Consider the following 12386-nt stretch of genomic DNA (forward strand, 5'->3'; position numbering starts at 1 on the left):
GGAGAGGAAATGGCCATTTCACTTGGGAGACACTCTTTTGTTCAAGTGTCCATACGGAGGTGACTCGAATGCGCAGAGATTCTTCTGTAAAGGAGAAAATCGATCCAGCTGTCACCCAGTTGTGAACACCACGAAACACAGAGCCCTGGCGACCAGCGGGAGGTTCTCAATGGTGGACGATCTTGTGCAGAGGAACGTAGAGCTCAACATCTTCGGTCTGAGAGGGGAGGATGCCGGGACCTACTGGTGTGGTGGTACGAGTGATTCTGAAGGAACACCCGTGTTCTACCGCAAACTGCAGCTGACTGTAGGTATGTTATCACAATCTGTTTGTCAACTCCTGACTCTCAATTCAAATGGGTTTTTATTGGCATGAGAAAACAGATGTTTACATTGCTAAAGCAAATGTGAACGAGGATAATCAAAACCAGTGGTGTAAAGTAACTAAGTACATTTACCCAAGTACTGTACTTAAGTACACTTTTGAGGAATCTTTACTTTAATGGAGTATTTCCCATTTTCAATACTTTTACTTTACAATACTCCACTAAATCTCAGAGACAAATATTGTACTTTTACTCCACTACAATTATTTGTCAGCTTTAGTTACTAGTTACTTAGATTTAGATAATTATCACAAAACATACATTAACCACTTCAGCTCTCTATATATTTCGGCCATTTGAAAATAGCCCATCTACAAGCTCACAATGCGTCGCGATGCGGCGTATTGTGAGCTTGTAGATCTGCTATTTTCAAAAGATTTGTAAACATTTTGAACTTGTTAAATGGAACATTCTGCATAATGAGTACTTTTACTTTTGTACTTTAAGTATATTTTGATACCAATACTTTTGTACTTTTACTCAAGTACATTTTGAATTCCGGACTTGTACTTGTAACAGAGTATTTCTACATTGCACTATTGATACTTTTACTTAAGTACAAAATGTGAGTACTTTTTTCACCACGGATCAAAACTATGACAAGTATGTACAATCAAAAGGGAATAAAGACATGTCTAAACAGAGCTGTCACATTGCAACAATAGATTTTGCATGTCACTTGGCCAGCACAATCTCTCTCTCTCCCTGTTTCCTAGTCTCTCTATACTGTTGACAAGCAATGCCAACAGTATATAAAAGCCCCCCAGCCAGTGGTGTAAAGTAACTAAGTACATTTACTCAAGTACTGTACTTAAGTACAATGTTGAGGTAGTTTTACTTTACTGAAGTATTTCCAATTGTCTATATTTTTACTTTTACTCCACTACATCTCAGAGGCAAATATTGTACTTTTACTCACTACAATTATTTGAAAACTTTAGTTACTAGTTACTTTGCAGAAAATACATTATTACATTATAAAACACACATTAACCACTTAAGCCTTAATTTATACCTAGGCTATTTGAAAATAGCCGATCTAGCTCACAATGCGACGCGTTGTGAGCTTGTAGATCTGCTATTTTCAAACATTTTAGTACTTATACTTTTGGTACTTTAAGTATATTTTGATGCCAATACTTTTGTACTTTTACTCAAGTAACATTTTGAACACAGGCCTTTTGCTTGTAACAGAGTATTTTTATAATGTGGTATAGCTACTTTTACTTCAGTAAAACATTTGAGCACTTTTTTCACCACTGCCCCCTGCATACTCAGTATGCTGCCATGAACAAAAAACATGCATGCCCAAGCAGGCTTCCCCGGTAGTGTGTGTGTATTTCTCTAGAAGGAAAGAGAGAGATGATAATGAGTAATGTGTCTAACCTGTTTGGCGGGGTTAGGCTATACTCAATACAAATACCATTCTTCTTCTCCCCTTTCTCTTATGAAAATAACAAAAACTATTTAGAGCTAATTTCACCCACTGTTATACACTTGTAAACCTGCAGTGGTGTAAAGTAACTAAGTACATTTACTCAAGTACTGTACTTAAAGAGGTGGTGCCATGGTTTTGCACTTTTTCTGTTTTTCATGTGTCTATGAGGTTGATAGAACTTCATTAAGCCCCCTGGTGGTGTTTTTATGGTGTTTTATGTCTTCTCTGACTATTTTGAGTTGTTACCTTGAGGCTGAAACCCCTGAGGGTGACGGTCAAACGTGCCAATAGAGAAACAGCGTTTTAGTGACATAGTAAAAACATACCCTCCCCCTCATTATCATAACACAACAGGTGTGGGCATGAGGAGGAGGAGGGACTAGGACAGGTGGGTGGTGCTAAGGTGGTGGAGGAGGTGCTAAGGTGAGAACCAGGTATACTTAATGAACTGGAGGCGTGTCCACATAAAAACATAATTTTAACAATTTGTGTACACTTTTTTGAAAAAAATCTTCCTCCTAGTATAACCATAATACCTGATGATTATGTTTTAGGGGGGGGGGATCACTGCAAATCACGGCACCCCGTCTTTAAGTACAATTTTGAGTTTTTTTTTACTTTACTTTTTTACTTTATTTCCAATTTTCAGTACTTTTACTTCTACTCCACTCTCAGAGGCAAATATCTCACAACAATTATTTGAAAACTTTAGTTACTAGTTACTTTGTATATTTCGATTATTATTACAAAACATACATTAACCATTTCAGCCCTATATACATTTCGGCCATTTGAAAATAGCCGATCTACAAGCTCACGATGCGACGCAGCTTGTAGATCGGCTTTTTTCAAAAGATTTTTTATACATTTGAAAACTTGTGTAATCACATTCTGCATAATGATTACTTTTACTTTTGGTACTTTAAGTACATTTTGATACCAATACTTTCATACTTTTAACAGTATTTCTACAGGCATCATTTAAAGTAAAGGAAATGTAATACTTTTTCCACCACTGTAAACCTGTGACAATAAAGCTGATTCTGATTCTAACTAGACGCGTCGCAATTCAGGGCAATTGCAGAGTGTGGTTGCACCGACGCGAGTCGCGGGTCGCTGCCGCCGGGACTCGAGGAATACGCTGGAAGGAATACCGTCGGAGGCTGCGCCAATTACATTGTCACATAACTCCTGAGATCACTTGCGTTTCATTTTGAGAGGATTGATCCCCCAACATAAGGTTTTTGCATCAAACGGTTACATTTTGAGCATTTGTGGCGCCCCCTATGGATCAAAGTGGAAATGCTTTTGGGAATTTGTTGAGTAAACCACCCTTGACATGTGATTCAAATTTGGGATTGACTGGACGTTCTGTTCGTGATTTGTGGCCTTTTTTGTAAAACGGGCCCCTTCCGCTAACTTTGGAAGCCATTTACGGACGAACGGTATGGACTATCCAAATTCTGTTTCGGTCCAGATTACCGCATCGGTCCAGAGATCATGTGTACCAATTTTTGTGAAATTTGGAGAAAATATGTGGGAGGAGAAGATAAAAGTGTGTTTTGAAGAAAATTCAAAATGGCGGAAAATCTATTCTGACGCAAATGGGCGTGGCCTATATGGGGAGTTGCGTCATGACCCAAGGAATCTAGGGAAAAAGAATATGGAGATAAGAGGTTTCTGCCGGACAGTAACGATATATATATATATATATATATATTATAGTAAGTAGTAATGTGCTTTTGCTATATTGCTTGCAGTACCCAACCCGGTGCAGGAGCTCACAGCCAGTCCTGAATCCACCACCTCTGTTAAAGTACAGTGGTCACACCCTGAAGGACACCAGTCGTACTTTACATACAGGATTCAAACCAGCAACCCAACCACCGCAGAGCTGGTGGACGTAACGGTCAACAGCGCCGTGGTCACTGGCCTGGATCCAGGGACAAAATACACGTTTTACGTCACCACGGAGGCAGCACCGGGAAGTCACTCCACCGCCGAGCAGGCCTCCAGCTACACAAGTAAATCTCTATGTTCAGTTGTTCTCAAACGTTTTCATGTCAAGGACCCCTAAATAAAAAGGTATTTGGCACACGGCACGGACCACCATCTGAAAATATTTGTGTGCCAGGGAGGGACCTCCATACAAGATTTGTCTCGTTAAAACGGTTAAAAATATTCCATATTTCTGTTTGTCAAGATCGCGCGCGTTGTGAGCTATTTTCAAATTGCCTAGGGTTAAAGTGGTTAAAGTGATTTTGATGCTATATTAACTAATGTTCCTGGAGACCCCCTGGAACCCCCTAAAGCAGTGTTTCCCAAACAATGGGTCAGGAGACTCAGGACCCATTTTGGGGTCTCGGACCCATTTTTATGGTAGATTTCCCTTTATTTTTTGTTTCCTACATTCTATTTTTAATCATTATTATTTCAAAAGATTTTCTAAAAATAAAAAGGAAAAATTTAAATTGTTCATACATTATAACAAATAATTTCATGGATGAATAAAAAAGAAATGAAAGAAATCCCATGAAGTAGAAAAAAAAACTTTTAAGAAGCAGTGCAAATAGCAGATCTACAAGCTCATAACATTATGAGCTTGCAGAAAGCTTATTTTCACTAGTTTTGGTCCCAGGGAGACATCAATTTTCTCTTTTGAGTCTCGAGCTAAAACGTTTGAGAACCAATGCCCTAAAAGACCACTGGGGGTCCCCGGACCCAATATTGAGAACCAGTGCTCTATATATTCAGGAGCTCTCAAGTGATGGTGAAGTCAGGTCTAAACTAAAACATCTGCTTGTACTTATTCACAGAGCCCAAAGCGGTGAGCGGCCTGTCAGCTGAGTGCGTGAACACCACTGCCATCAAGCTGACCTGGGTCAAACAGAACGACTTCAAGGCCACCTACTCCTACCTGGTGACCGTGGGGGACAACAACGGGGACAGCGTGTCCGTCCACACAGAGACGCACACCTTCGCCGGTCTGACCGCTGGACAGCAGTACACCTTCATTGTATCGACGGTTGTCCAGGGGGTCAAATCCACCCCGAAGAGCATAACCAGCCACACAAGTGCGTTTATAGTGGCTTTTTTTAAAATTAAAATAGTTTTAAATTCTACACAGTATATCGTATGTCCAAAACTGTTACTTCAGGATTCAAATTCAAAAGTAGCAAAAGTAGCAGATCTACAAGTTCAAGCTTGCGGATCTGCTACTTTTGATACTTTTGTGTGTGATGCTGATCAAGTAGGGCATTAATTTAAAAAAAAACACAAAGTTAAGAGGTGTCGTAAATTGGCCATGATCAGACAGGAAAATCACCATTCCCTAACTATTCCCTAAGTGCAAGAAGAACAAGGATCCAGTTTGAAAGAGGGTTTGTCCACAGAAATGTATTTATTTCCATAGACGTTGACATCTGCATTGCCAATCACAGAGTGTACTTAAATCACAACAACATCACACTATATACAGCCAGACATTTCACATAGAACCTCCTCTCTGTCCTCTTTCTTGTCCACTCACAAACAAGCTTCTAAAAACAGCAGGCTTCCTGACCAGCCCTTTTCTCAGTCACACAATCTGTCTTGGTTTAAACACAGAACATTTATCTATTAAACTGCACTTTTACACAAGCTCATAATATGAAATCATTGTTCAACATCCCATTAGCCTCAATATAAGACCACACACATATGTATTCAACCTTCTATGAATGATTTAGACACAAAGAGATGATTTAAGAGGAGTGGCATTATTCTTAGATTTGATAGCAACTGGGTTTTGCTCCCCCCAAATTCAGCTGTCTTTGTGACTCTGCTCCAAAACCCCCCTCTCCGTTACTTTCTGTGACCACCACACTGTTGTTGTTGTTGTTGTTGTTGTTGTCATCAGCTGGTGGTCAGCTAATTCCAGCCAAGCCCACCCCCTACTCATCACCTGGCACTCAGCTGTTACTCTGTCATTCTTGAAATAGGTTTGTCATTCTGCTGTCTCATCCTCTTGACTCCAAAATGTCACAGCTTCATTTGCAAATTCTCATACTAAATGATAGTATTAATTTAGACTTCCTAAACCATGTTTAATAGATGCTTTAAGTCCTGGATATACCATACAACTTCCCCTCTTGGAGGATGATCAATAATCCTCCATAAAAAGGGATATCCAGAGACTTATCTCACTCCTTACTTGAAGGTGATCTCCAAAATCTTTTTTAGATAAACAGATTTTCCTGTGTATTGGTTTAGCATAATAATGACCCCTCTTGTGGGTTATGGAACTAGTAACAAATCAACGCTTATTTCTCTGTAGACAAATGGAAATGAAAAGCAATCTTCATAGGGTTATCAGTCAAAACACACCATATAACATACTTTAACATGAAATGTTCTTAGTGTTCACGCGCACAGATATGATCTCTGTTCTTTCTTTTTTCCGCTTATACTAACAACGCAATGTTTCTGGTAAGCCTCCTTCTTTGAATGTCCATGTTTGCACCTGTAGAATGATCAGTCATTAAAACAAAAACTGTTCCTCATTGTCCAAAAACTGAAGCCACGAAAAAGACTTTCAACAAGCCACTTCCTTGAAATCACTGCCTTTTTGGGTATGCGCCCACAGCTATTTTCAGCGCTGGACGTACGACAAAGAACATATGGGATTATCCACCCGTGTGTAGTAACCTTCATTCTGCAGATGAAATTTTGTTGAATCTCAAAGGCCAGTAGAACTGGATTCTGAAACATATAGCCGTCTGCTTGATGTCTGTGGCTCTATAAACCTCCGTCATTCTGCCATCCTGTGTTGTTGCGCTGAGCTGTCAAACCGGACCTCGTCGTGGACGTTTGTAGAGCTGGGTTCAGAAGTTGACCCTCCTGGAATCCCTCCACCCTGCTGATACGATGACACAGAGCTGTGTAGATGATGTCGGATCGAAGCGGTAGATCTCAGTAGAAGCAGTGGAGATGCAGTGCAGTGCAGATTGGAGAATCATTTGGGTATGGCAGCTGTCCTAGCGATATCTTTGGCGTGCTCCTTTTGACATCCCACCGACTCCTCCTTGCTGCCACTCCGCCATGGTCACCCCTCTGGACTGTCATCATCTCCAAATTCCTCCCATGCCAGTGTCTCCAACTTTCTCCATCTCAATCTGTTCTTAGTTTATAAAAACACTTGGAAAAAACGTTCCTACAGAATCTAAACATACAGTATATTTTAGCTATGACCTAATCGTTTTATTCCTACATAACATTGACTCAATCTTACATTACAGGCTACTATGTTACTTTTCAAATTTTTTCTCTTTGTTATATTTTACAAAACAATGATTCCCATTTGTTACTCATACATCAGAACGTTTTAGCATTTTCCTAATAATAAATACAATTTTTACTGTTTCAGCAGCTATTTAACTCTATGTCCTGACAATAATTCAAAATGTGTAGGCCTACTATAGTACTCCCTGTATAAGCGTTCCCCTCTGGATCCTACATTTTATAATAACAGAACTTTTACTCTCAATATTTTCAAAATGTTTACACTCCTTAATAAATCTATTTTACTTAAGTACAGATTACAATGGTCAGTGCTGGTGGTGTCCATCACAAGGGTGTCAGAGTAGTTTAAACAAATGGAACAGACCCCCCTATCTGTCTGACATCTATTAACTAGCTTACTAACTTTCCCTACCATTCGACACCTGGGCATGGGAACTGCTAATCAATCCCCTCCCCCAAGATCCATCGCTGTTTGTCAAACCCCACTGGGAGTATAGCTAATAATAACCACCCACTGACATTGTAAACATATCAGTCGCTTTAGGTCTGTTCCCAAAAACTATTCTCATCCACCATTGTAACCAATACCCCAGCACTCACCTTACATCTCCAAAATGGGACCAAATGTTCCCTCTGCTCCTGATTAGATAAGACAAACAAACAAAATATGTGGTAATTTCAAGTCACCAATGAGCACAGATCTCCTGTTGCATGCTTAATAAATATTATCTATTCCTTGGACAAAAAGTTTCAGCTTATTTTTAGCCCCAGTGGTGAGCCATTGAATTAGGTTTTTAGCTCACCACTGAAACTCTGCATTTTACTCAATTTGTGATATATAAAGAATAATGACTCAGACCGGAACTGTTAACAAGTTGTCACTCAATTTAAGGCAAAGTTTTATCTAACATCCAAGCACAACAAAGAAAAGTCTGTATCTTTTCAAGAAAACCTGCAAAGAAAAGGTTTGATACCTTCTCTTAACTCCCCAATGCACATGGCTTAATCCCCCTTTTTAACCTCTAATTATATCCAAAACCTTAATTTTAAAATCCGCTCTCTCTGCGCATCACTCATGGCTCAGTTCAACTAAACAATTTGTCAATCAATCAAAGAACGTAAGTGTCGCGACCACCCCGCTCCTCAACTTCTAGAGTATTATTTAACAGATCCAAAACATGGCCGCGCCATGCTATTCCAGCTGTGATCAACCTCAGCTCCCTCCAAAGAGAATACAAGATTCTGTTTCTGGCCAGAGTAACAGAAATGTTCCAGGCGTGCACACCCAGATTTGTAATCTCCCCGAAAAAGGCCTCGATCTAACACCAACAGGAACAGCACATCACAACAATACACTAGACCAGTCAAACAATTAAAACTGCCATGAATAAGCACAAAACAGACCGAAATCGTTTCTATCTAATAAAACTTTAGTAGTATTCAATTAAATATTTTTCACACGAATATCAACAAGGTCTGTAATCGATCAAATTTAACCCTTGCTTATAACATTCCAATGATATTCCTAAATTCACTTTTTACTGTCTTCTTTGTAGATTACTTTAACAGTTCAAAAAGATTCTTTCACTTTCACTATTATTTTGAATAGTTATGTTTCTGTTCATCAATTGAATATCTACACAATTATTTCACATCTCTCCCCTCTTACAACACATATCCTACAAAAAATGTGTTGTAAAAAAATGAAACCCTCCAACCCCAAAAAACAGCACTGGGTCCAAGCTATCCCAAGCACACAGCGGCACCGAAAAACTCTCAACATCCAGGCGTAAAAAAGAAAATAAACAAAACAAAATCACCTTCCCAAGACACAGATCACATCACAGACCGCGCCCCCTCCAGGGAAAAAAAATAATCGCACGTGTCAACAAACAACACACACACACACACACACACATACACTCACATCTCCTAAAACATCAAAATAATCACATAACTTTTAGCAAAAACACCTTTGGAAGGCAGGCAATTGTTACAAGCACAAGTCATGCTGTTATAACCGAAAACATAATTACATCAGTTAAAGCTGATTTTGTGTTCTATAAATAACAATACTAGACTTCTCAACAACACAAAGACACACTCAGTACAAGACCATACAATGAGACAAACTCCCCCGCACACACACTCTCACATACACCCACAACTTACATCACCAACCACACAACAAAGACACCAAACAACAGTACCGCGTCACCACCGCCAGTAAACAAACAAAGGCAAGACCAGCTTCATAACGTGAAGAACGCTCAAGCCCAAAACAACACACAAACAGAATCAAAATCAACTTAGCATCAACACTGCCAATTTGAAATGAAATAGCATTACCACGAAAGTGACAATTCAAGATAAGCAGTACACAGCCGAAAAGCCATGACACCAAAGAGTCGTGTTCACCAAGAAGGCCGAAAAGCCACCACAAAATCCACTCCACCCATCACCAGAAAGCAAGAAAAAAGAGAGTAAAACAACTCAAAACACCAGCAGTCACCATCCAACCACATCCATCATCACCCATACAAGTCCATTCAACACCCATCCTCAACATCCAACCTTATCATCATTCAACCGTATCATTCAACCGTATCATCATCACCACCACCATTTTAAAAGACATTTTAGACGCCCCAGAAAAAGCACCGTGTTTAACCAGGGAGCCGGTGTACAAATGCCTGATCAGAGCCAAGTGCCAATAACCGGAATCCTTGCTTTAATTCCATAAAAATAGTAACACTTTAAAAGTCGAGACTATAGGCAGGAAATGTAAAGGCCATAATGAGCCCCGCCTTCCATCCTTACCAGAAGGGCCTACAGGATTTTAAGAGATTACATAATCAGTAAAATTACTAAATTAAGGCTAGGAAGTGAAGCCACGTAATCAATGTTGTCGCGTAGACATATGCTTAATGCATCACATATATCTAAGCGACCCCACCTTTCAAAACCGGAACCTCGTTGCAAAGGAAAATAGTGAAGTGTCCCGTCGGATCCAAAAAGGACCAAAATACAGATTCTTTGTCCACCGATCGACGGGAGAAATGGACACCAGTTTAAAAATGAGTCCACTCTCCGGAAGATACAGGGCCCAGCGTGGTTGCCAATTATGTCGTAAATTGGCCATGATCAGACAGGAAAATCACCATTCCCTAACTATTCCCTAAGTGCAAGAAGAACAAGGATCCAGTTTGAAAGAGGGTTTGTCCACAGAAATGTATTTATTTCCATAGACGTTGACATCTGCATTGCCAATCACAGAGTGTACTTAAATCACAACAACATCACAATATATACAGCCAGACATTTCACATAGAACCTCCTCTCTGTCCTCTTTCTTGTCCACTCACAAACAAGCTTCTAAAAACAGCAGGCTTCCTGACCAGCCCTTTTCTCAGTCACACAATCTGTCTTGGTTTAAACACAGAACATTTATCTATTAAACTGCACTTTTACACAAGCTCATAATATGAAATCATTGTTCAACATCCCATTAGCCTCAATATAAGACCACACACATATGTATTCAACCTTCTATGAATGATTTAGACACAAAGAGATGATTTAAGAGGAGTGGCATTATTCTTAGATTTGATAGCAACTGGGTTTTGCTCCCCCCAAATTCAGCTGTCTTTGTGACTCTGCTCCAAAACCCCCCTCTCCGTTACTTTCTGTGACCACCACACTGTTGTTGTTGTTGTTGTCATCAGCTGGTGGTCAGCTAATTCCAGCCAAGCCCACCCCCTACTCATCACCTGGCACTCAGCTGTTACTCTGTCATTCTTGAAATAGGTTTGTCATTCTGCTGTCTCATCCTCTTGACTCCAAAATGGCACAGATTCTCATACTAAATGATAGTATTAATTTAGACTTCCTAAACCATGTTTAATAGATGCTTTAAGTCCTGGATATACCATAGAGGTTTCTGCCCGACAGCAACAATATGTATAATATAACTTTCTTTTTTTTCCCAAGGAAAAAGGAATCTAGGGAAACCTAGGGTTAAAGTGGTTAAAGTGATTTTGATGCTATATTAACTAATGTTCCTGGAGACCCCCTGGAACCCCCTAAAGCAGTGTTTCCCAAACAATGGGTCAGGAGACTCAGGACCCATTTTGGGGTCTCGGACCCATTTTTATGGTAGATTTCCCTTTATTTTTTGTTTCCTACATTCTATTTTTAATCATTGTTATTTCAAAAGATTTTCTAAAAATAAAAAGGAAAAATGTAAATTGTTCATACATTATAACAAATAATTTCATGGATGAATAAAAAAGAAATGAAAGAAATCCCATGAAGTAGAAAAAAAAACTTTTAAGAAGCAGTGCAAATAGCAGATCTACAAGCTCATAACATTATGAGCTTGCAGAAAGCTTATTTTCACTAGTTTTGGTCCCAGGGAGACATCAATTTTCTCTTTTGAGTCTCGAGCTAAAACGTTTGAGAACCAATGCCCTAAAAGACCACTGGGGGTCCCCGGACCCAATATTGAGAACCAGTGCTCTATATATTCAGGAGCTCTCAAGTGATGGTGAAGTCAGGTCTAAACTAAAACATCTGCTTGTACTTATTCACAGAGCCCAAAGCGGTGAGCGGCCTGTCAGCTGAGTGCGTGAACACCACTGCCATCAAGCTGACCTGGGTCAAACAGAACGACTTCAAGGCCACCTACTCCTACCTGGTGACCGTGGGGGACAACAACGGGGACAGCGTGTCCGTCCACACAGAGACGCACACCTTCGCCGGTCTGACCGCTGGACAGCAGTACACCTTCACCGTATCGACGGTTGTCCAGGGGGTCAAATCCACCCCGAAGAACATAACCAGCCACACAAGTGCGTTTATAGTGGCTTTTTTTTAAATTAAAATAGTTTTAGATTCTACACAGTATATCGTATGTCCAAAACTGTTACTTCAGGATTCAAATTCAAAAGTAGCAAAAGTAGCAGATCTACAAGTTCAAGCTTGCGGATCTGCTACTTTTGATACTTTTGTGTGTGATGCTGATCAAGTAGGGCATTAATTTAAAAAAACCCCACAAAGTTAAGAGGTTTCTGCCCGACAGCAACAATATGTATAATATAACTTTCTTTTTTTCCAAAGGAAAAAGGAATCTAGGGAAACATACATTTTGATTTTACGACCTACGGTTCAAGAGTTATAGGCCAAAACGTAAATGGGGCTGTTATAGCGCCACCATGCGGCCGATTAGTGTAATTATTTTTTCAATAATTTCGGACTAAATTATAAACCTCCCCTCCAAATCT

The 12386-nt window shown here is 39.8% G+C and overlaps 2 protein-coding genes across 3 annotated transcripts in view; both read left to right on the forward strand.

Moving 5' to 3' along the window:
* Positions 1–12386, forward strand: part of LOC308073693 (uncharacterized protein) — a 285484-nt gene that overhangs the window by 112575 nt on the left and 160523 nt on the right. The window lies entirely within an intron of this gene.
* Positions 1–12386, forward strand: part of LOC308073690 (uncharacterized protein) — a 94739-nt gene that overhangs the window by 80094 nt on the left and 2259 nt on the right. For both annotated transcript variants that reach the window (XM_080412758.1, XM_080412759.1), the window contains 4 exons: positions 1–311; positions 3585–3848; positions 4641–4898; positions 11697–11954. The exon at positions 1–311 is cut by the window's left edge and continues 25 nt beyond it. In XM_080412758.1, the coding sequence (XP_080268884.1) occupies positions 1–311; positions 3585–3848; positions 4641–4898; positions 11697–11954 (1091 nt within the window). The remainder of the gene's footprint in view (positions 312–3584; positions 3849–4640; positions 4899–11696; positions 11955–12386) is intronic.

The sequence above is a fragment of the Gymnoscopelus braueri genome, assembly GCF_963280865.1.
Source record: "Gymnoscopelus braueri genome assembly, chromosome: 18".
NCBI lineage: Eukaryota > Metazoa > Chordata > Actinopteri > Myctophiformes > Myctophidae > Gymnoscopelus > Gymnoscopelus braueri.